General features: G+C 40.7%; 1 protein-coding gene across 12 annotated transcripts in view; it reads right to left on the bottom strand.

The window, feature by feature from the left end:
• Positions 1-23,703, bottom strand: part of tjp1b (tight junction protein 1b) — a 35,440-nt gene extending 11,737 nt beyond the window's left edge. For 5 of the 12 annotated variants that reach the window (XM_073471544.1, XM_073471549.1, XM_073471550.1 and 2 more), the window contains exons 1-13: positions 23,079-23,160; positions 8,027-8,083; positions 7,383-7,507; positions 7,164-7,266; positions 6,604-6,919; positions 6,137-6,243; positions 5,424-5,592; positions 5,193-5,337; positions 2,606-2,739; positions 1,898-2,003; positions 1,215-1,365; positions 505-613; positions 200-419 (exon numbers count right to left, since the gene is read on the bottom strand). In XM_073471544.1, the coding sequence (XP_073327645.1) occupies positions 200-419; positions 505-613; positions 1,215-1,365; positions 1,898-2,003; positions 2,606-2,739; positions 5,193-5,337; positions 5,424-5,592; positions 6,137-6,243; positions 6,604-6,919; positions 7,164-7,266; positions 7,383-7,507; positions 8,027-8,083; positions 23,079-23,081 (1,745 nt within the window). In that variant the 5' untranslated portion in view covers positions 23,082-23,160. Of the gene's footprint in view, positions 1-199; positions 420-504; positions 614-1,214; positions 1,366-1,897; positions 2,004-2,605; positions 2,740-5,192; positions 5,338-5,423; positions 5,593-6,136; positions 6,244-6,603; positions 6,920-7,163; positions 7,267-7,382; positions 7,508-8,026; positions 8,084-23,078; positions 23,161-23,453; positions 23,549-23,574 lie in introns of those variants that run through there. The other 7 variants (XM_073471545.1, XM_073471548.1, XM_073471555.1 and 4 more) reach the window with 5 other exon arrangements.
• Between the last annotated feature and the right edge of the window lie 1,972 nt (positions 23,704-25,675).

The following is a 25,675-nucleotide window of genomic DNA, read 5'->3' as shown; positions in this document are numbered from 1 at the left end:
ACAGTTCTTAATGTAACACTAGCTAATGGATGTGTCATAAACTTGGCACAGCAAACCTCAACACTGCCAATACCAGAGGCCATTACATGGCAGTGATAATCATAACAAATGACTGACTACTGTTGTGACAAACATTTATCCTGCATGCCACTCGTTGAGATAACTGACACAAACTGCATGTCTGTTAGGGAGCTGTCACCTGTTTTTGTTGGGAATGATGCCCCTCTCCACCTCTTGGTGGTTCTTGCCGATGCGAATAGCTAACCATGAGCCCAGCTTGCCGTTGTAGAGGGTGTCCACCACACGGAACACCTCACCCTTGTTAAAGCTCAACCCATATGGAGATTCCTTCTCATACTCAAAGTGTGTCCGGATGTAGAAGGAGTCACCGACGTCCGACTCCACGATCCGCCGATACACTGACCAGGAGAGAGCAGTGAGTCAGCGGCACCGCACCAATTCGACCATAAGAAATTGTCTCATCTCCTTACTCACTTCACTTACCATCTTTCTTCTTCTGAGCCAGAATTGTGACCTCTTCCCCCTTAGGAAGATCCAGCAGGAACAGCACCGCCTCCTCTCGGATTATGTTTGCGAAATCTACATTATTTACCTGGAATTTGGGAACACAGAGGTTACGGTTTTATGCTTTCAACAGAACAACTTCACTGTTGTCTGGGTCTTTTAGGTTTACGGCAAGGAGTCAGCTTTATTGTTCACAGAGTGTGCAACAAAGTGTAAATCTTTACTGAGATAAAGGTTTACATTGCTCTTCCTGTTCTCAGTATTGTCTGGGTAACTGCAGGTTTTACTGCATTGCAAGAACTCAAGCCATTCCTCATTATTCTTGGAGAAAGGAGGAGGAGGTACAAATGGTGAGATATATGGCTTTGAGGAAATGGGACAAACACTGTGAGAGGAAACAGTTTTTTTGTGTGTGTGCTCCCTCGGGGCCATTGCTAAGAGACCAGCCTGGAGGTACAGGAATTTTGGAGCAGCCAGTGTGTGCATGACTAAAAAAGGGGAAAGCTTGAGGATGCATACCCCATAAAACATGGCTGTTTACTGATGCTATCAGGTACCCATTGTTAAAACAAGGAGAAGAAGAAAAACAATCATTTGTGACGTAGAATAATAAGTTTTCGACTGAAAAACATCCTCTAGATTTGAGCTGTCAGGTTATTATAACACTTGATAAAAATAAAGTATCTCACCCTGAGAATTTGGTCGCCCTCCTCCAGGCCCTCCTTAGCAGCCGGGCTATCCTCCAGGACTCCTGCTACAAAGATGCCGACGTCATTCCCCCCAGCCAGTCGCAGCCCCACGCTCTCCCCCTTCCTGAACTTTACCAACTTCATGCTTGGCCTGAGGAGGGGGAATAAAGACGATAGTCAGGCTGATTTTTCTTTGACATGACACCATTTGATGGCATTTCCCAATGCAAACTTCACTTAATGAATAGTTGAGTGACTCTTGGATGCCAGCCAGGTTTCTGTCGAGATTGTCTGCTCTTTAGTGAGCTTGCAAAAGCAAAGTTGTAAAATTACAGAACCTTTGAGTACAATATTTTTCCTATAGTCAAAAAAATAACCACATTAACCCATCTGTCTGACGCACAAACACGCTGCTGATTCAACTTGCCAGCAAACCAGTACATGCCAAGAAATACTTATTTCCGAACAGCATTGAGATCTATGCTTTGTGGCAGCCAAAATGCCCTGATTTGTATAAATAACTGAAAGCAGGATGTGTACTGGAGCATTTTTAAAAACTTGTCAACTGCTGTTCCAAGATTTGCTGCTGTACTGTGAACTACAGGTTATAATTCCACATCGTAGTCTTAGCTTCTGTATATTTTAATTAGACATTAATATTTGATGTATTGTCCTAATATTACCGAAGGATGCTGTCGTCATGGGCAGCGCTTGGCACAGGGGCATCAGAGGGACTGACAGGCAGGTCTACGTCTGGCTGTCCAGGCTGAGCATACACCGGCTTGGGCTCTGGACAAACACACAAACATACATTATTAATGTAGACAGATGGTGAACAAGTAAAACTACACTGAACATTTAAAATCGAATAAATACTCCCTCAAACACAGTCTCAGCTTAACAATACTAATGATACACATGTTAAACTAAGAAAAAGTAAAACAACTGTTCAACACCATACACAGGCAACATATTATCACACAGACGTTTGCGCATACACACTCAAGGCACACAGTGTCCTGAGCATGGAGGTCGAACAGAAAGGCAGCAGAGTGCTGCAGGCTGGGGAGGAACGTCAGACTAGATCAACTCATACGGTTTATTTTCACTTGGCTCCGGGCAAACTCAGCCAGGCTCAGCAGGCGTCTGGATCTAACTTTTTTCGGTAGCTGTGCTTTTAAAAAGGGCAAAAATGACTGGTTCAAACAAGATTTCATTTTAATATCATGAAGTCATTTTACTGCTCATGATGGACAGAAAAAAAGGCTAACATGTATTTGCTCACAGGTATGGATCCATAACACAAAGTATGGGTACTGACATGACCATGTGTACCTTCTATCTTACAAATACTCACACGCACACACAATGATCTGGTTTATATCACTGACCTGGGAGCGGTGGGAGCTGTTTATCCTCTCTAGCAATAGCCGACTCCTTCGGTTTGGGCAGAGGAACCTCCTCCGCTAGCTTGGCTGGTGTTGAAGCCGGCTTCGACATCCGTTCATCATCACGACTTCTGTGACTGCAGACAAAAATACACGTTCTTGTGTGATTTATCTTTAGAAGGGGAACACAAGTTTATAAATAGTTTATTATGGAGATGTAGAGCTTCGGGGCAGGCGGAGAGCTTTAAGGCAACATCATTTTGACTACACGCAACAATACCAAGTGGATACAGACTGGCTGAGAAAACAGGTGAAAAGAAGTGCTCGAGTCTGAGGCAGCATCTTAGTCCTGAAGGTCACCACTTTGTCTTTCCACTCTTTTGTGCTCTATTTTTAGAGCAGCTTATCTAAAGTGTCAGAGTGGATTCTGTCCTCCAGGTGAATTTCACTGTGTGACTCTGGCTTCAGACCAGCAAAGCTTTGACTTCGATGCCAGTTTTAAAACAGTAAGGCTGTGTAAACTGATACACCGTGACCCTGACCAATTATGAGTCAGATAATTGTGAATGATGACAGAGTTTCCCTGTTTTGATAAATGCTGACATTCTCAATATGTTTCAGATGAGAAATCAGAAGAGAACAGGAGTAAGCAAAGCAGGCTGTCCAGTGGTACAGCCTTATGGCTCTGACTCAAACCTCCTGGTCACATGCCTGCTCACTGGCACAACTTTACTGGAAAAACACTGCTTTATTCACAAGCTGAGTACCCAAGTAACCATGAAGGACCCTGTTTGAACTGGCTGCAGAGGAAAAAAACTTCTTTTTGAAGCCATCCTGGAGGAGGCCCTCTTTTTAACTGCCAACTTCCTGATCTGAGAGAAAAGGTCACAGGTCACAGACCAGGTTCAAATAAACCATCACATCCTGTCTTAGCAGCTCCTTCCTGTTCATTAAAATACTTTAATAAATGAAGTGATCCAGTATCCTAAATGTGTCAGAAGTAAATTATTACAGTTAATTATATTTATAGTTTGTTTTTGGTAGCTTAACAAAGAAAGAATTGTATTGCCCACAGATCTATTCAACAGAGATAAAAGAGAAAAATCAAGCCAGACATCCACAGATATAAAGAGAGAAAGCTCAGCCACATGTAAAAGGACAGACAGCTGACGCTGATAGTTGGTGACGGCCTTTTGTTCCTTCATTGTTGGAGCCATATTGTCCTTGTGCCAAACATGCAGTTTGCCCACCAAAACATTCAGAGACTCAGGGATCCTGTGATACTTTCACAGGACTCTGTCATCTCAAGTCAAAACAAGATGTGTCACTGAATAATTGATGTTGTATAACGTCACTTCAGCAATTTTCCACTAGATTCACAAAACAATAATTTCTCTACAGCAAAAAGGACTGAGTTTAGAGTTGTTTGTCAAAGTCCTAAAACCTAAAACTACACCTACTTGTCTGTTAATCTAAATTAAATCTATTCAAGATGTACTACCACTACTATTAGTAACTATTCTCACTGGGTAACAGTGCCAAACTTACGGTATTCTCCAGCTGTTGAAGTATAAAGGGAATAAAAAATGCAGAAACATCTCATTAAAAATGATACTCAGAAGCATTGTTGCTTTTTGAAATTGCAGTTTTCCTGTGTTTGACAAATGGCATCATGTTTTAATACTTTTCTAGTTGCCACATTGTGTAACTGCGTTTTTTTTTAAACTAACACTGAAATGAAAAGCTTCAAAATGACAGAGAACACACAATAATAAAGTGTGAGTACTGACCTTATGCACTGAGCAGAGCAGAGTTCTGACCTAGCTATCAACCCTTATTTTGACCAAGACTGACTCTTTTCTCGGGTCAATAAGCAGAGTGAAAGGGGAACAACTCTGGTGCTCTATTGAGTTTAATGAAGAATTAATGAGGTACTTTCAAACAAGATTACAGTCAAAGAAGTGCTGAATGGGCTGATGGCTGTTATCAACCCCCCCCCAAAAATCGAAAGTCCTTCACAACTAAAAACAACAGAAGAAGAAAAACAAGCCTGTCTTAATAAACTGTGAGAAGCAGAAGAGAGAGATTTTGACAACAGCAGTTATAGAACAGCTGTTTTAATACTAATAAAGGGTCTAGAAAGTCTAGAAAAACACTGCAATTTCTAAAAGCCTATGGTAATGTTACCCGAACAAGTGAAAGTAAACAATTCAATATTGAAGTTTACTATGGAATAAAACAATAACAAGCAGCAAAACCTCACATTTAACTAACCAACTAACATTTAATTAACTAGGGCATTTACAGCATCTATAGATTCGATTTTCAAAACAGATGCACATTATTTTTTTGTTGGTTGACTGATTGATTAACCATTTCAGCTCAACATTAATTACTGATATCAGTTACATCTTTTTCTTGGATTTCTTTTGCTGAATTATTGGTACTGGATTGCTACTGATTAGTATAAACCAAAGAAAAAAAGTAGCAGAAATAAAGTAGAAAACCTGAATTAATCTACATGAAAATGACATTTCTTTCATGATGGCTAAAAGCCTAAAATATAAATTTCTGGACGGATGATCTTTACCTGCCATTGCTGATTTGTGGGGGCGAGTGTCTGGAGTGGTCTGAGGGTTCAGATCGTCTGTCTGGAGAGCGTGAGCGGCTGCTACGATGTCTGTCATGCGATCGATTGGACTGATCGGATGCCAGCGAATGGATATCTGAAATGTCTGAACAAACAAGAGCCACGGTTGAAATAAAACACTGACAAGTCTGGTTTGTTTCCGCTGAATCCAACCCTCAATATAACTCTCACCGTCTCTGTCGGAGGCGTTGGCTGAAGGAATGCTGTCATCGAGGTCAGGGATGTTCAGCAGGGTCGCTCTGTCGTCCCTCTGAACAACCATTTTTAGCTTGCCCTTTGACCTTTCTATCAGCTTCTTGGCATCTATCAAGGAGAGGTTCTCTGTCACTGTGCCGTTGATCTGAGACAATCAGAAAATGAAGCTATTAGCCATGACATGACAAATAACAAACAGCCAGAAGAATTTCAATTAAAATAAAAAAAAAAAAATGTCTTTGCTTCTCATTTTAAAGCAAGAGGTCATATGACAAGGTTAGGCTACAAATTGTCTCAAAGGCCAAGCTTATGTGCAAACTAACTGCAACACTGATAATGTTTTTTAGGCTGAAAGACATTTGTAAAGGCCTGAACAAGGAATAACTACCGATATAAGTTTTGATTACCCTTTCATTTCTTAAGTACTGGCAGAGAAAGTAACATGACATGTGAAAAGGTTGGATGAGAGAAACACTTGATTGAGAAGACTGTTCTTCAAAATGTGAAAGGAGGCCTGTGCCCTTTATGCAACAGTACATAGTAGAAAATGTAGAACAGTTGAAAATAACAGATGGTCTAGACATCAGTGCAGTGAGTACTACTAAATCATCAATTCAAAAATGGAATAAAGAATAAATGTCAAATGTCCACAAGACTTCTTGTCTCCCTCCCACAACCATCTCCCTCACCTTCAATACAACATCCCCTTCCTGGATGTTGCCGTCCCTGGCTGCCAGGCTCTCAGGGGAAATGTCCTTGACAAAGATGTGGCTGGCCAGGCGCAGGCCATATTCTGCTTACAAAGTGAACGACAGCAACAAAGATGATGTTAGCACAGAGTTCACGTGACCGCACCACACTGACCGCACTCTGCTGTCAAGCTGCTGCTCCCGCTGGGATTAACTGGACTGATTAAAGAAGATTAATTGCTCTTTTACTTAGATTTACTTGAGTTAACTTGGATTTTGCTGTGGCTGGCAAGTTTTGTTTATCCTGGCAGGTGACCAATGCTGATTTGGAGCTCTTATTCTCTTCCAATAGTCTGGCTGTCTGGTAATAGCTGGGTAAATAGAATGGCGGGTGATTTCCTGGATTAACGCAGAACACTTTCTTTTATCTGCCCTCCATTTTGTATCCCCGACTTTGTGAGCCTCACCTTCATTTTTACGGGATTTGACGAGTGTGACCTTGGCAGGACGCGGGGGCAGGTTGTGTGAGCGGCGGTCAGAGCGTGGGGAGAGACTCCTCTCCCGCGAGCCGCTGCGTTCACGCTCCCTGTCCCTTCGCCCACTGCTCCGGCCGCTGCGCCTGCCCATGGCCCCGCCCACACCGCTGTAAGCGCCGCTGCGTCCACTCCGCGTTTCGTATATCTCCTCATCATAGCTGTCCTCCTCCTCGTCATGCTCTGACATAGTTTCCCTCTCCCCGAGGCGGCCCATGGGTACGTGCACCTTCCTCTTTCGCCTGATTGTCTGACCAAAGCAAATAAGATATGAGATAAACCAGAAAACCGATCGGTTACAGTAAGGTGAATCAATCACTCCATTGATCATGTACAATTCTCCTACTATTAAACTGTGTAATAGTTAAGAAATGTCTAAATGGCATACATGATTATATGAACAAGGCAGCACATTGGAGTTCCTGACTTTAGTTTTATGCTTAACAACTGACAACAATATGCAAAATAATTCATAATGGGATGTTTACACTCACAATTTTGGCAATTTTCCCACTTTTACGAAGCTGCTGGACTGCGTACGCATGCTCCACATTGTCCATGGAGACAGCATTGACCATAACGACTCTGTCATTTTCCCTAGAAAGGGGAGACAGAGATAATAGACATGCTGGAGTCTTTCTGTGGCAGGCGGGTAATTTAATACCAATAACTACCAAAATAGCTGGCTTGCCAATAATGAAACAAAATCTTACTGCAGTAGGCCTTCAGCTGGGCCTCCTTTCAGCACATCCGAGATGACGATGGAGGTCTCGCCGCTCTGAAAATGAGGGTTATCCCGACCTCCTGATATGGCTATCCCGAAGCCAAACCCTGGTGCCTGCACACAGAGGAACAGAGATTAGGATGTTGATTTGGCCAAATGTGTGGACAAAAATACTGCACTGTTACAGCAGTGCAAAACTGCTTCTGCGCTCAACAAACTATAAAATAAAAAATATTTGATATTTTATATATATTTTTAGTATTTTTCACTGAGCAAGAACACAGACTAATAGCGGTAGCAAGTTTGCTTCTTCTGTGTGGTTTCCATGCAAACACATGCACCAAATGCAGGTTTTTATGTCTGTTATTTAGGCTCCACAGCCAAAAAAACATGGGAGAAAATCATGCAGAACAAACGCTCTGTGATATCTCCTGTTTTGTGTGTTTCACCTACAAGTGTGTACACACTCCCTGCATGATGAGATCCTGAAAATGGGAGGGAAGAAAAATGCAGGGATGGGGGATGGAAGCAAGGGATAGCAAAACAGGCAGGGCAGAGAGAGATAGTGGGACGAGGCGAGATTCAACATAGACAGATGTAAAGAGCATTAGAGGCAGGATAACAGATACCTACCCTGTGTAGTGTTACTGTGTGCTGCTCCCAAATGACAGTCTCCTCCATTGCTGCGCTCTGGAAGACAGAGATACAGTGTGATTAATACCAACAGAGATCAGATCCAAAGAGGCATAATGAGGCAACAAGACATACTGTTGGCCTGATAGTCTTGTGACAAAAAGGGACACACAGACCCAGTCAAGAGAACAGTCATGTGTGCTACCAAAATTTCCCTTGGAAAACACCAAATGCCCTCTTATATCTTCACCACAGCTGGCAAATTTAACAGATTCAAGGCCCCACAAGTACTTCTGCCATCAAGAAAATTACAACCCATGCAAACACAATTATTTCAATTGATAAAAGATGAAAGCATTGTTTATGTGATGTTTCCTTCCGAAATAGATGGACACGCCAGCAAATTTAACCTTTATCCAAGCCTGCATGATGCTCCATCATCATTTCAAGAGAATAGTGCACTATATTTAAAGGTCCCATATTGTAGAAAGTGAGATTTAAACATCTTTTTTGATTATAAAGCAGGTCTATGTGCTATATAAATACTGTGAAAGAATCAAACCGCTCAATCCATGGAGAAATGCTCACAGTCTGTATTCAGAAACTGTGCCTTTAAATGAGCCGGCGGGACTGCCGTAAGGTTATGATGTCACAACTATACAGTCACCACCCTCAGTCATGCCGCCAGCACAGCTGTGGTTGCAAAAACACCCGCAGAGCTGATGCAAAAACATGGTAGACCATGCCTGCTCAGGCCCGTGAGAGCTGACCAATCAGAGCAGACTCTCCTTTTTGAAAAAATGTGTTTTTAAGACATTGAAGAAAATGTTATAGTAGACACCCAAAATACAAGTATGAGCCTGAAAATGAGCATAATGTGGGAGATTTATACAACAAAAGCCACCTGGGGGTTTTGGTGATATTCACCATTATCTCAATTCATGATTATCCAGATAATGAAACTTACCCTGATCAACTTATTGAGAGTGTGTTTTATTTTGATCCACGATAAAATCTTTTATTGTCCCATCCCTAGTCACAGTGTTTCTACACTCTTCACAGGCAAAATTTAATAAGGATACAAACTGTCACAGCCACTGTACACATACCCAGTAGGTTATTAGGTTTATTTTAAATTTTACATTGTTGCCTGTTCACAGTGATACAGATAGCACTGTGTTGTGCTTGCTTTTATTGGCAGCACACTCACACATTGCCAAACACACAATCAACATCCTTTGTAGCAGGTCCACAGTATGAGGTCTCATGTTTACAGTGCACTGAATACAATGATAAAAACCCCGCTAGATACAATGAGGCCACAGTGACAGTAAGTCTTTGACGTTAAAGCACACTCTCCGTCACATTAACAAACAGAGGATAAGATGAAGGTCGACTCCTTCAGCTGTTAGGTCAGCACTGTCCTCTGCGTCCCACCGCTCACTTCTTATCTTATCTCCTCTTCTATATCGTTTCACCTCGGCCACAATCTCACGACACATTAGACATTCAATGACTGCATATAAAATACCATCAGGTCAATTCCTTTGGGGGAAATTACAACCCACATTCACAGCACCTAATGCAATAACCCCCCATTTGTCATGTAAATTGATCCCAAGTCTGTGACCTTTAATAGGTGAGACTATCACACATTTCCTTCCTGCTTTGCTGGTAATTTCTTTGACACCTCAAACACTTAGAGTGCGGCCGCCTGGGCAGAGAACTCATTGGGAAGAGTGATCTCATGTTGCGGCACATTAAAGAGTGATGACAGATGAGTGGAGGGAGATGAATCTCACATTATCAGTCGCATCAGTTTCAGAGCTTGGACCCTCAGCTAAGATCATTGCCATCTTGTTTGGCAGCTTCAAAACACCTTGCAAGTGTCAGTCCAGCTTCATGTTGAAGATTCATATGCACCACACTAGTGTGACAAGCTGCTAACTGTATGGCTATGAAGTTCCCAAAAGTGATAATGATGCATAAATCTTAGATCTATTTTAAAAAAAGATTCTCCTTTCAAAGGAAACAATGTCCTTTTTGGTTTTTGTGTGACAGAAAGCTCAGTCTGAGGTTAGGCTATTTAGCTGACTGTCTCTGCCACTGTCCTGTTTATTGTTTAACCACCCAGGCTTCCTTCAACACATCGTCCTTATGTCTGCCGTGACCTGTCGGCCCAGTGCCAAACGTAAGCTAGTGTCTGGGAACACAGGCAGCTGAATAAATCGCCACAAGTGGCCCCAGACGTTCTCAGCTTGGCAGCAACAGTCACAACCTCCTCAAGCAGCTTATGGTGGGGCTCACACATGAGGGGTGAACAAAAGTTTGAGCAGGGGAACTCCCCCTGGCCTTTTACATTGAATGCACTGCACTTGAATGAGAGAAAAAAAGACATCTGAATATTAACAAGACTACCGAAAACAGAGGCATGAATTCTCGCTGGAAAGTTTGCTCTTTGGGGAAAAGGATTTATGCCTGTGTCTTCTTCATCAGCACTGTGGAAACGCTGATGCAAAGAACTTTAACATTTCGTCGAAATTTATGGACCGTTTGCCACTAAACTGCAAAGTTATAGGAGGTACTTTCCAGTTGACATTCCTACTTTGAGAAATTCTTCATAGGCATTCATGCAGCATAACACAAACATGCACACACACAAGCGTATAATGTTTAGGCCCAGTGTTGCAGCGGGGTTTTGAGAAATGTGATTTAGTTGTCTGGAAAATATGATTAGAGAATGCATACTGTGTCTGATCCAATACAAATAAATCACCATAAAATTAATGGGATGTAAAATCCCAAATGAAGCAAAACAGGAGGAATTTAAAGTGGAGTAAAAACTAAAACAGAATTTAGGAGGTAAAAAAGACAACAAAACTGATTTAGCAGGGTCCTGAAGTCTGCATCTCTCTCTCTCTCCCCCTCTCCCAACCTCACACACACACACACACACACACACACACACACACACACACACACACACACACACACACACACACACACACACACACACACACACACACCTTTCACTTTGAAGGGATGTAATTTTGCTTTCTCCTCCTGCAGAGCTTGTTGCTCTGGTAACAAGGGGGGAACAGTGTGGTGTTGTTCAAGTGGCCTGACATTTTCAGGCCGTGTCTGAAGGTTCCTCTCAACTGGGGGAGGTTTAAAAAAGAAACACGGCTGAATTAATTTAGAAACAAAAAGCCTCTTTTTCCATTTTAGATGAGCGCTATTTGTTGCTACACGTACATCTTACAGTCTGCACTAACAACCTGACATTTGCCAAAAACAAACATGGCAACCTATCTTTAGGACACCTCAAAAGTGCAGTTCTTTGTAGGAAACACTCTGCAGAACAATAAAACAAAAAGGCCTGTATGCACAGAGCATTTTGGATTTATCCTCACAACAAAACGACGTAAGACACTAATCTCAAAAGTCAAGCAAACGTTGAAAAACACAAGGCAAGGGTGTCTCATCGTCTGAGTCGAGCCCGCGCTGCTCCTGTGTACAGTAAGTACTAAAGTCGCATCAGCATCCAGTGACTGATGAGTGTTTGTGGCACTCTTGTGTACGCCCTTTATGGCCACATCACGACTGGTGCCAACAGAAGCTTCATGCCACAAGCCAGAGCCAGGGCTGGCAGCCGCTCCACAGCGGAGATGCACCATGTTGGTTGGGTCATGCTTGGGGGATTACAACCGGGCAACTTGGGAGCCAGCACTACCACACAGATGGACTACAACACAGATGGATCTCACAGCTGAGTGGAGAAAGGACAGGAAAGCTGTGGTCAAAATGGACTGTGTGGAGTCAACAGACACTATAATTCAATAAACCGACTGTGGATTTATTCCTCGGCTGAACAAACTATTAATGTATGTCTGTCAAAGAAATACTCTAATATCAGTCTTTTGAGCTACTAACTTTTACATGTAAATCAATTTAGTAATGAGGAGCAAGTAATGATGTTTGCCATTCTTGTAAAGGAATTGATTAGTCAATCAACATAAATGTATATGGAAACTATTTAGAGAATTGACTAATCAAAATGTTTTGAGCAAAAATGTAAATATTTTCTGGTCTTTCATGATAGCAAACTGAATGAATTTTGGACTGCTGGTTAGGCAACTATTAATCATTTGGTCTATAAAATATCATTTAATTTATTGTTTCCTAGAACCAACAATTCTTCTGTTGATCAGCTAATTGAATAAATGACTAATTGTTTACAAAGACTTTCTTTCTTTTCCTTTTTCCTATTTGCTTACATATTATTTACCAAACAATTAATCGAGAAAAAACTCAGTAGAATAATCAGTAAAAGAAATAATCATTAGGTGCAGCTCTACATTATTGATGAATTGGAGGATATTTTGTTGATTTATCTTTTTTCGTCCATGTGGATGCCATAAAATAATATAAAATAAATATCTACATTTTTTCAGAGCCCAGTTTGACGTCAATGTTACAGAGAGATTACATTTTCTATCATAGGTGACAACAAATATTGAAAAATACTCACATTTGTGTAGCGGGATTTACTGATTAAGAGTTTTTGCTTAAAAAATTACAAACAATTAATCTTTCAATTGACTCATGGATTAATCAACTAATCGTTTCAGCTTTAAATCAATAATTTAAAGTTATTGTCTATGTTGCTAGGATTGGGGCAGACATTTTGTAGCCAATAAAAAAAAGTTATCTATGAGCCAGTGAACTAAAAATGTAGTAAGGACAAAAACAAGTCCTCGTGTGACCTGGCAGCACCGTCTGAATAAAGTGGAATGGAATATTAGCAAATTTTGGCGGCTATTGGCGAGTCTTCCAGCCACTTTGGCAGCGTACCTGTCTTTGAAATTCCAAATATCATTTTGGCCGGTGAAATAGTAAAAGGAGCTGATTTTGGGGGGTTGCACTGCAAGCCATGCCTCACATCTCTGCCCTCTTTCTCGTCTTTCCAGACTCTGTAGTGTAGCTTCCACTTAATCAGAAAACAGTCAACCCTACATCCTACTGCTTTGCTTCGTCATAATTTAGTGATATAGGTTCTGTTGATGCAAAGTTAAAAAAGTAGAAGAATATCTGTTTCTGCCAAAATCCTACAATGAGTCATCAACAGTACTAACCCAACACGACCCATGAAGAGGGAAGCAAAGATGGTGTTACATTTTGTATTCATTTTGGAGTATCATTAAAATTAAAGCGCGCTGGCTCCTCAACTCTCTATTCAGCAGAAAAACAAAATCATATTTCTTCCAAAGAGGGAACTGAGGCAATATGGTGTGGTGTTCAATTCTCTGACTCAAAGAATAGATTTTGTGCTGTGGTATGGTTTAGGGGGTGAAGCAGAGCCTTATTCAATTTTGACCGCTCTGGGACCAGAGTAGCTAAAAATAGCTCTCATTAATTCTGCCGTTGTGATGCTGCAACAGAGTGATTTGAGGGAAACTTGCAGCATGAACACTGGAGAACATTTAATAACCTCTTGTTATATTAAATGCCACGGATGGACTGAAACAAATGATGCAATACGGCATGGAAAATACATTCATCTCTCTAGTGCCTATTTGTTGGATTTGTCTGCAAGGCCTGAGAAAAACAAAGATAGGTACCTCATTTTCACAAAGCCTTTACAGCACCAAGGCAGCGAAAATGTGGCTATTTAAACAAGTATTACAACAAAGGATTGTGCTTAATGTTGATGCTGCAATACTCACATGTCAGAGTGGCACAAAGGGACATTTTTAGTACTGAGTTTATTTGATTAGATGATAATGGTATAATGCATTTCTCCATTAAAGCATCCACATCTCACCACAACTCTTGCACCAGTTTGAGAGAAAACACCACTTTTTTTCTGGAGTCTTCTTATTTGGAACCCAAAATAATCTCCTGCAGTCCAACTACAGATGGGCCCCCATGTGATAAGAGCAGCAGTAAAGCTAAATGAGGCTCAGTCTCCAGCAGGGAAAGAACCATCTCTTATTTGCCTTACAACCATTTCAGCAAACCAGGAATAACACAAAGACTAGCATGCCAGCAGCAAACAAATGGCAAATTCCAAATGGGGATAGTTTCAGAACACTGTGCAAGTTGCACTGCAGCCAAAGACGGAAAACAACAACGACAGGATCACACTCCACTGTGGCTGCTGGCAGCGAAGCAGCAAACAGGTAGAATAAGATGATTGATCACTTCGGAGATTGAAAACGATGTGCTGGGGAGTGCTGACAACTGCTAAAACTCCCCTGCCTCGAAGAACATATTCAAATGCTAATGAGGGCCCATACCCTCGCACCAGTCAGGAGGTCCCCTGAGAGACAAGTGACACTCTGCACATACGACATGGTAAGATGCTGTACTGTGAATCTCTAACGGAGGAGAGATAGCAGGGGAGATGCAGCAATTTAAGAGTAATAAGAAGGTCAAGAGATGGCACCTATTAACTCGGACATAAAACTTAATTACAGCCATGAAAGACACACACTAGCATTATTTAAAGGGTATAGTAACACAGACTTTCACCTCATTCCCTTCATCTCTTTGGTTTGTTGCTTAAGTAATTAAAACTGGATGCAGAGAAGATCAGAGGTACTTACATCAGTTCATCCTGGTCACTACAGAGGACACAGACAAAAGCGTCTCAAAGCTCCAGCTACTCTTCAGTAAATCCAGAGGGAGATTCCTGCAGACGCACTTCAGCAGCCCCACAGCATAACCGCACCAATAAGTGCTAGGATCGACTGGCCCCCACCTTTCCGTTGCTTTCCCTTTTCTTAGCTCTGTAACAACTGAAATTACGACCACAGGTGAGGGGTTACGAAACACACCCCGCAGCTACGCCCTAATGCTTCCTCTGCCGCGCACGGGTCTGTGTCCTCTCCTAACATCTTTCTTTAAAATGTTTCCCTCCCTCCAACTCTCTCCTTACGTGCTCGTGGGATCGAAGCAAATCCCCTCCAGCTTGGCAGCGATCTGTGTGGGATCTGCAGTTCCGCTACAGCATGGGACTCCTCTGTACTAGCGAACATCCATCCGCAGTGTAAACTGCTGTATCGGACTTAACCCCTGAGGTGCCGTGTCGAAACCAGAGCAGTATCCATCAATTCTCTTTGCATGTGAGACATTATTACGCCCCTCCTCTCCAGGTGTGCTGCATTGCATGCATAAATTATGCTCCTCGTGTCAATGACATCCCACAGAGGATTACTGACCATCAAACTGACTACATTATAAACAATGGGTGAGGACATCATAATTTGTATCTTTATGCTGCAGCTGAAGATAACACAATCACAGTCAAATCTTACTTCTAACACAAACTTCAGCTATTAAGCGGTTACTTATAAAGAATAGAAAAATAAAACCAAATTGAACAGCTCCAGAAAGGAAAATTTGAGATTTAGAGGATGGCTGAGAAGAATGTAAAGAGGCATGTGTAACTTCTGTAACATCCCAGGTGCGAGGAAGGTCACTTATGAAATTCTGAGATCTGAACAGATGCATAGTAGGACAGTGCGATGTGTTTTAACAGCCATTTACTATAGATTTCTTGACTCAATTTTTTTATTTGTATGACAGTGCTGCAATCTTAACGTTCAGCTTGAATGCTGCAAAAACAAACAAAATATATCTAAAATATAAAAGAGCCACGTTAATTGGCCTTATTTGACATTTCAAGTCCTGCAATGTGATTACAGTGCGATTACAGTGCATGTGCACATTGCAATGTCGACGCTGGGACGATATTGTGAACTGTTCAGCGCTATACACTACAGCCCAAGTTATAATGGTGTTTTCAATGTGTGAACATGCAGCTCCATTAGATCATTAATAACAAGTGGCAACAAGTGGCAAATGGCATTAATCAGAAAACTGCTCACTGCATTGCAGTTTTCAACAAAAAGGCCAACATAACTAAGGTCGTTGTTCTATCCTGCGGAAAATGTCCGAGTAGTTTGTATCCAATCAAGCAGCATTCAGAGAACATAGTAAGACAGCCGGTCAGGAGTGTTTTTGTTTTAGTACTTAAATCATTTAATATCATTACTGTTAAGACTTGTGTGTTTTCTATAGGGTAGCATACAGCATAGTTGCTAAAACAAGTGAATTCATCCTCAGGCAACTTCAAGCATCTGCAGTATGTGTCAACCACATACACTGAGGCATTCCTTGTTGTCTATGTAGGACTGTGTTTTCCCTCAACACCAACAGGAGACACATTGTTGACGGGGCTGTTATTATTAAAGGTGAGGAATTCTCTTTACATCGTAATTTTTGTTCCAGGTCATGTTGAGATGACAAAGGAGAAGAAGGCAAGAGAATCTACTTGACTGCACTTCCTCTGATTGCATCACGCAATGGAAAGGTTACAATAAGTTCAGGGTGCATTTAACGTTCAACTATAAACCATCTACTCAACCCCCTGAACTTAAATACCCCTTACTGCCTGTAACATACTGATTGTTCATTTATTTGATTCCTGACATTTATGAGACTGTTACTGCTCCTGATACAGCTTTACGTAAGGGCATCATTTGCATACTCTGTCTTTGTCCTGTTCTCTTTGAGCAGGTGAACCAGCAGTGAGCACCGACATGGAGACACCGTGCAACGAGATAAAGTAAACGGGTGACTCAGCTGAGAACAGATCTACACGTGTTGTTGAAGACTTGCTTGTGACTGTGGAAGATATATAAAAATATAAATACAGAAAACACACCGACAGGAAGAAAGCAACAGTGAAATCCCAATTTGACAAACAGGTTCAACAGAATTCAATTCACAAATTGAAAGAAATTTGCAAATATTTAGACCAGATTCATTACAACACGGAGCTATCTCCAAACCAAGGCCATGTGGGTCAAGAAGTCCCATGAATCAGTCACGATAATGATCGAGTTGGACAAGCCTGAGTGACGCCCAGTCACCGCTGGCAATGGGGACGAGTTAAATTTACATCGCTCAGAGCAGAGCCTGAGAGTGGTGACAGATTCCACACATATTTTGCTCTCTCCACTACCTTCTGCCTACCAGCCTCCAAATTCATTATTTCTACATCAACCAAAAGAGGCATGTAGAGAAATCGAGCTGATAATCGCTACAACACAGCGGTTCAGCCACTACTACATTTTATCATGTAAAGATTTGATGTTTGGTAACAGAAAATGGTGCAACAGAAACACCAATTTTCGCATACGAATAAAGTTTTATGTCTAATAAGATGCAAGTTGTCGTTTACAACACAATAGCCTTTGATAATCTTTATGCCACTGTTTTGCTAAATTTCATGTTGCAGCTAAGGATACTTGAGGCGTATACTGTGTCGTTACTTCAAATAGCCATATTGATTTAACTGAAATTAGATTTGTAGCATATTTCAAAACAAACCAACAAAAGAATTAAGACTATCGATATTTTTTTTTAAACTTTGCCATTTTTTTTTTTATTTCTATAACACAGTGCACCTTTTGACTGGACATTATAACTATATGTTTTACCTGCATTTATAAAAAAAATTTGAAGTTATACAATTATATCCCACATGTGAAGTGCTCATGTCTGTGGTAAAAGACTCAACATTAAGTTACTGGAGTAGAAAAAAAATGTCTGTGCGAGATGAGATGATGATGATGCGAGATGAAAATAATTTAATAAAATGTCTCTGACAGCTTGAACACACAGATACTTCATAGATATGGAAACTGAGATTGTCACAGTACTTTTAACATGCAATGATTTGATAAAGGGTTTTAAGTTTCCAAAATGGAAGAAGCCAGCAGGGAAACCTTATTTGACGTGCTAGACATCAAGGCCGACTGTCATCACTGTACTTAACAAGTGTTCAGATTAGATTTGTGTTCAGACAGACAGTACGATAAACAGCTGTTATTACACGGTAGCCATCATAATATTGATGCTGACATGAGTTGAATACTTTCTGAGTAGATCTGAAGACAAGACACATTTTGATTTGTAAAGGGCACGTCATGCATTGCCATCTCTTTCCTTTTGTCATAACACATTAAACAGCTAAAGTTGTGCTGTGCAGAAAAAATAGCAAAAATTAAACCTGTAATAATTCATGTTTGGCCACTCAAAGCAGTGGAAGTTGTGAACACAACTAGGGTTGCAACAATAAGAGATTTTCACAGAAGAAGAACATATCACTGTTTCACTGTATAGGGTATTACACAATTACTATTAGCAGGTATAATTTCTTAAAGGAATGAAATGGAGGGGATTTTTGGTTGAGCAAATGCCTCATTATAAAATTTGAAATAAACTTGAAATATATATATATATATATATATTTAATAACATTAATACAGCAGAATTCAATACCTCAGATAAACACGGTATAGTAACTGACTGTCTTCATACCATGGTAAACCGCTGCAACGCTAAACACAACACTGATATATAACCACCTTTTAAATTGATATGATGAACTTGTCAGCAATCGTCTTTCTATTTACACATCCAGCCATCATTTGTTAGGTGTCATGTTTCTTTCCAACCGGTGAATGTCAATCTGTATTCACGCTTTTTTTATTAAATGTATCACTTGATGCATGGTTATTATAAAAAATACAGATTACAGCTGCTTTAAATAGAAATATCTAATGTAATTCCTTGAATTTTCTTTTCTATAGATTATTTTCAAACAAAATAGTAAAAAAAAAAAATCAAAAAAAAAAATCATCAAACCTTTGATACTTGCTCTCAAGGGACTGTAGCTCAGAGTCTATTTCCAGGCTCCACAGCTGCAGTCAGTGATCATAACCAGAGGCTGAAGGTGTTCTGAACAAACGAACCAGGAAATCAGCTCCTGAACTCAATCAGCCCAGTGAGAGTTATCAGTGCCCCACACAGAGCACATAAGAGGGCAGGAATGTGCTGATAAGCTGAGCCACTGACCTGCACCCCACCTCCTCTCTGTCACAGTGATTGAAATGAGGACAACGGAGCCGATGAAAAACAGTAATGATAAGGGATGTTTCTGTACTATAGGAAAAAGGAGGTTCATGCTGAAATGTGATTGATGAGAGATTTTGCAAGCCTCTTCATCCTGATAATACAACACCCCTTTCAAACAGGGATTTACGATACCCTTGATTTATATAAGCAAGCCTCTATATAACTGGAGTTATACCCATATACATGTACATGTGCCATTTGTTAACATAGAGACTTACTGCACTAGGCACACAGGTCATATTTTTAAGAGGTGTTAGCTTGGAAGTCCAAGCGTAGCCATGTTCAGAGCAACCTTACATGAACTTACCAATTACACATATATTCAAGAAGTGTCCTAAAATTAAGGTAGTAAAAAAACATAAGGAGCGAAAGATGAGTTGCATGATATTTTATCTTGTGCCAATAGAGCCACACTTAAGACAACCCAATCACCAAATTAAATGTTGGCAATGGATGTTTCTACAAACCACGGATATGTTGAATGTTGTTAAAATACCTGCTCTGGTATTACACACGGCTGGAGAGTTCATGAAGTTTCCTTAAAACTACCCAGTGGTGTCACGCTTACAAATGTTGTAACAAAGTCTTGAACTGCAGTCACTGGCTTGTTAACCGTCTCCCTTAACTCCACCACCACCCCTCCACCTTCTGATATGAAAGTCAGGTCAAAAACACGTAATGTGAAGGTGATATGACACATGTTGTAGAAATGTCAATATGGTACCCAGCTTATGACGAGTACAAATGTGAACCAATCAGTGGTTTGAGGAAACGTTAACTGCAAACATTTTATTCTGACTGAGCTGCTTAAAACAAGCAGAGTAACATTTGAAGGAGAGAGGATTAAACTGGGCTGCAGTGCAGAGCTGAAAACTCTCCTAAATTGAAAAAAAAAAAGGATTAGATCTATTAGCTAAAGAGGGGTGAAAGTCCATCTCAGTCTGAAGTCACACCTCCCAGAGGATGAAAATATCACACTGATACTAATTATACAAAATAATCCATGGAGTAAGCAGAGATGTAGTACTTCAGGACAGTGCACGCCAACTCATTAAATCATTTCTCTTTATATTCTGGTGGCACCTCTAGGCTATCACTAACGCTGAAACATATTGCTATGTTTACAATATCACACCATTTTTTTTCACCATTGTTTTCCAGCATCCGCTCTCGACACAGTTAGACCATTCATATCATTAGAGAGGTACTTTGTGGCCGTATGAAAACCAATGTTTAGTTTCTGCAAGGTGCATCATGTATCAACACATTATATAAATGCAGTGATGCAGTCATTGGTATGCTTGTTATCACATGGGTAGGTCATAACCTGGAACTTGATAAGCCCTCTATTCCAGACAGTTTCTACAAATACACAGGACTCCAAAACTGCAGTCAAATTTAACTTAAGTAGGCAAAATATCAGATATATTTGTCCTTCCAAAACCACCATGACTCAGATGGCTGCTGTTCCCATGACAGCTTAGGGCAACATGATTTACAGGCCAACATGTATGGCTGCCCTTGAGCAGCTTGATATTCGCTTCACCTCACATCCCCTGCACAACACTGCCATCTGAATCATAAAAAATAAAAAATAAAAGCCAGTTTCATCTAACAGTGACAACACTGACAATGACTGCCACACATATCATCTGTATTGTGCCTCCCACACTTCATTTGACAAATTTGCTGCCCTGCCCAGCTGCCATTTCACATAGCATTACTATCATGAGGCCAGTGAAGACATACTTAAGTCTTAGACCAAAGCTCTTAGTGTCCAACTCTGAGATGTGACGTAATGAACCATTAGGGAGGAAACAATCCATCGATCCACATCAATATATTGAGTCAATGATCAACAATCCAACGTGATTGATGCAAATCATAATTTTTAAGATGCACCTTTATTTTGAAATTCACCTGCCATGTCTGTGTCACCTTGTCTGTCAAAGCGCACCTCCGTCCTAAACATTCAAACAGTGCTAGTGCCAGGCACGTAATGACAAGCAGCCAAGAACAAGATGTTGAGGATATTTACTCCCCTCTCAGCTATAAATCAGCAATGTAGAAATATTTTGGCTTTTGGAGAAACGACAGGTCAACAGAAAAACAGGTCACCTCACTCAGGAGTTTGCTGACTTGTTGCTCTCGTTACAGCAACATTAGCTGCTGTTTCAACAATGTTAGGCTGAAAAAACATGCATGCAGGCTGAAATTCAACTTTGTTGTTCTGTCAGGAGATGCAGTGACAAAAATGTACAAATAAATACGAGTAACTTGTGACACTATGAGTAAAGTAAAAGTCTGCTAGCTGCAGGAATAACTTCTAGGACCCGCAAATAAGTTAGCTTTGTTGAATTTCCAGTTCCCTCATCTCAAAGTCGATGTGTTTTTTGAGTGGGTTTTCGGTCGAATTACTGAAATAAGGTCTGTGGTTAACACAAGCTTAAAGATCTGCATGTTTTGTTCTACATGACAAAATACATCAGTAATTACTCAATGTTTGAATTATAGAGAATTTAAGTGTCTCACAAAAGGTGGTTACTAAAAAGTGGCTAAATGATGTTGTTTGGGACATTAAACACGGACACAGAGACACAACTTTTCCCCTTAGATGCAAACAATTCTAACTCTACACTACAATTTATGGATTGATCAGTTTATAGTAAAATGTACATACTACAGTGTAGTAAGATGGTGACGTCGAAGTCATGCCACCACAGTGTAGTTTGTTTAAAGCCTAACATTAGCTTTTCTACTTCTGGCTTCATGCTTCAAAAATGATAAGAGCGATGTCATCTGTCAAGATTATCTTGCTGAACAAAACATGTATGTATAATAAACTTGTGTTTGCCACAGAGATTATTTCCGGTAATAAACCAAAATCTAATTAAAAAATCCCATAGGCTTTTTGCAGAGGGAACCAGGGCAATGCTAACTTACTGGTTAGCCTACAAAAACACATCGTCCCAACAGCACTCTATAATGGTGCCGAGCAAAAAACAATTGTTTTGTCTCTTTGACAGTTATTATTGAGCCAAATTTTAAACTTTTGTTAAGTGTTCTTGTTGTTAATCCTTCTTTTTGTGTCAGTGGAGTCAGTTTAGCGTTAATTCAATAACACAAAATGGCTTACAATTATTTACAATTACTTATGTGTCATTTTGTTATGGCCAAAAATAGAAAAAGAAAGTGGTGGCAGCTTTATAATGGACATATATCATCCCATATCGAATGCAGGCTCCTAATATCATATCATGATATGAGTCATATCTCTATTGACAGATTATATATGTAAGACCAATTAAACATGCTCAAACATGAAATATTCCATATGCTTTAAATAATCTTTTGGGTGCTATCTGATATCCATTACAGAAACTATACAAATATCAGATGACTAAATACTCCTCGTTTCAGTGCAATGTTTACATACAATATGTAATCTAAACCAAAGCTGTGAGTTATGTTGTCCAACTAGTTTGTTTATTTCACATTAGTTCATTGCATCGCTTAACTCCTCAGGTAAAGAAATTCTAGATAATATAATAAATAATAATATATAATGGCCAGTGAACCATGTCCCAACAAAATAACGTCATCTGTCCATACACTAAATGTTGTTATGAGTTGTATACAGCATACTAACAAACGATAATCTACAACACAATACCAGTGTTCAACAGGTGATGACTGGTGCCTTTAGTTCATGTTAGCAGCAGTCCATCCGTTGATATGGAAATCAAAACATTGAGATGGGTTAGCCAGGATAAGCTGAGCCAAACAGCGCCTCGAGCCCAAAGCAGAGCCCTCACACACAGCTGACATGACATTATTATGACAGCTGGTTTTAAATGCACACAGACACTGGGATAGAAAAGCATGTATATCAGTGTTACCACACCAAAGCCAGCTAACAAGCTAACGTTAGCCAACTGCTACCTAGCTTCACCAAAGAGCCACTTTGGTTTTAGAAGCGAACCATCAAAACAAGGTGAACCACCGCTTGACCTTCCCTTTAATTTAGATCAACCGAGGCCATGCCTCTAGCAGCTAACCTCACCATACCACTCCATCACTGCCTCTTGCAGTCCGACACTCAATGAATCTTGTGCCCCCTTTCGTACCCTCTTGGTCAGATCAACCCCAAGCTGGCCGACATTTTGTTCCAGCAGCTAGGCTAGCTCATCCCAGCTAACGTTACCTGGACGCTCCGCGCACTTGACGTGGGAACAACCCGACCGCCCGATGACAGCTCCGCCGCAAGGCATTTTGTGACTCAATGTGATCGCTTATGCAAGCTCCACAAAAACTAGGGCAATGGACAGCGTTATTCATGCCTTCTATTAGACGATAACGTTAGCATGTTGGTCACCTAGCTAACCACTTAGCGTAGCGCGTAGATACAGTTTTGCTAGCAGTGAGGTAGCTAAGTTACCTCGGCTCGTACCGTTATCGCTCGCTCGTATCCGCAGGGGGACACACATCCATTCAGCTCCTGCGGCTGGAGCGAGATGCGCTCCCACAAACAGCACTGATAATTCAAGAAACCCGTTCACCTTCACAAACGCAGTGGTCCTCACGGCGTGCTTGTAAAATTGTACAGATACAGAATGGAAAGGTCTTCCTGGTGTGGCTCCAGAGCAGCAGCCGCCGCACTGCAATGGCAGGCAGTGGATGAAGCCTTCCTTCTCCCCCCCTCTGCTCGCACACTTCGGCTGCCGTCACCGCCGCGGTGACAGTGACAGGTTCGCCTGGAAGAAACCATTCCGGTTTGTCCGCGGGGGAGGAGGGGGGAGTGAGCAGGGATGCAGAGAGAGGCTGTCCACAGCAGCCGCAGCAGCAGCAGCAGCAGCAGCAGCATCAAGCGCCATTCCGGTGTGAGAACAAGCGGTCGTCGATGAGGATGAAAATACACCGACGAAGCTCCATCAGCTCGAGGTGAACACAGCAGTTCCCGCCATACATGGAGGAATGGACGCGACTGTTTTTAACCTGTCATCTGTTTCACATCAATTAAGAAGGAAAACACCCTGATGAAAAATACTAATCCCTAAAAAAATACTCAGCTTTGCTGCATTGTTGTTACAGTCCCAATACACGAACATCACCCACAATTATAGCATTTTCAATATTATTATATGTATATAAGAACACTATTATTATTTTTAGGGTATTAATAGTTTTAAGAAGAATATTTTACCAAACTATTTTAAGAAAAAGATATCCATGGTGTATTTGGCTACTACACAGGGGTCCATGTTTATCCTCTGCAACAACACAGCAACTGGTTTTGTGTTGTTGTTGATTGGCTGATCAGAAAAAGAAATTGGCAGCTCTATCCCTAAATGGATTTTGATTTTATTTTTAGTCTTCCAACTTTCCTATAGCTAAATATTTCCATAAAAGCCACACTAGGATGTGTTTAACAGAATAAAGCTAACAGATAATGTGGCACAAAGCAAACACAGCAATCACATCTCTGTTTGAACTTTGTACAAGCTACCAAAATAACTTCCTTTTCCAGCTAATATGATTTCCCTGTTGCGCCACATCTACAGGTAGACTGCAGACCTTTGTGCACACAAAGCATTGTAAGCTTTGCCTTCGCTGCAGGTGATGTAAGGTTACATTTCATCTTTAAAGAGCTTTAACAAGCCTCCTGATCAAACAGAGAGCTAATAAATCGGCGTGAGAATGAGAGCGAGAGCTACACTGAAGTGACGCTTCGTTGCCTTCATGCACCTAAAAACAAACGTGTTTGTCTGATGATTTAAGCTTTATTTGTTGATCAAAACCGACTGTTTGCACTCAAATGTGTTTTCTTTTTAGTGTTCAAACCAAGACTTTTCAAAGCACTTTTACAAAGTATGTAATAGGCTTTTTTTTTACACCTGTAAATATTCAACAGCAAGATACAATAGATGTCCTGTTGTTATTATCTATACATTCTATATAACTATTTCCAGATGCATACTATCTGCAGCCAATGTAAAAGACATAATATGAAACTTGACCTTTCCTGCGTTAAGTATAGGCCTTAATATTGATTTGACGGATTGAATTTTTAAAAATGAATGCTTTGATTGATTTGGCATCCTTTGAAACAAAGGACTCGACAAGGACAAGATGGCTTATCCCTCATCCCCTTCAGCGTGTATGTGCAGGAAGAAGCAGCTTATTTCATATTCTGCAAAATGTGCTTCTAAGGAGGAATATTAGAGGCACTTAATGTGGACGATATTTTATGTTGATGTTACGCTGTTTTAAATGCAAAAGACAGAGTGAAAAACATCTATTTGGACATCACTTTTAACTACAGCAAACATAAACTCTTTGCAGGGAAAGCTGAGGTAGGCTACTTAAGTAGTAATGACATGCTGCATAAAGCCATTTAAAATGCAGAGGATAGAACTACAATCCACCCTACAGCCACGATGCTCAATACTCCTTCCCATGGGGTACACAGATTTAATCAATATACAGTAGAATGTAAATTGTGCACTGCACCAAACCCCACTCTTAAGACTCCATCGCATGCACTTTAGTTGTTTTTGTCCTGGCTTTTCCAGAAGTATACTCAATTCTCTGCAGCACCTCCTGTTGTGCATTTTATCACTTTGAGATCGTGTGACCGTTCTTGTCACCTCTACCTCTGGC

This window comes from Pagrus major, chromosome 8 (assembly GCF_040436345.1).
Source record: "Pagrus major chromosome 8, Pma_NU_1.0".
NCBI lineage: Eukaryota > Metazoa > Chordata > Actinopteri > Spariformes > Sparidae > Pagrus > Pagrus major.
The sequence above is the reverse complement of the archived record's forward strand: the minus strand, read 5'-3'. Positions and strand labels throughout refer to the sequence as shown.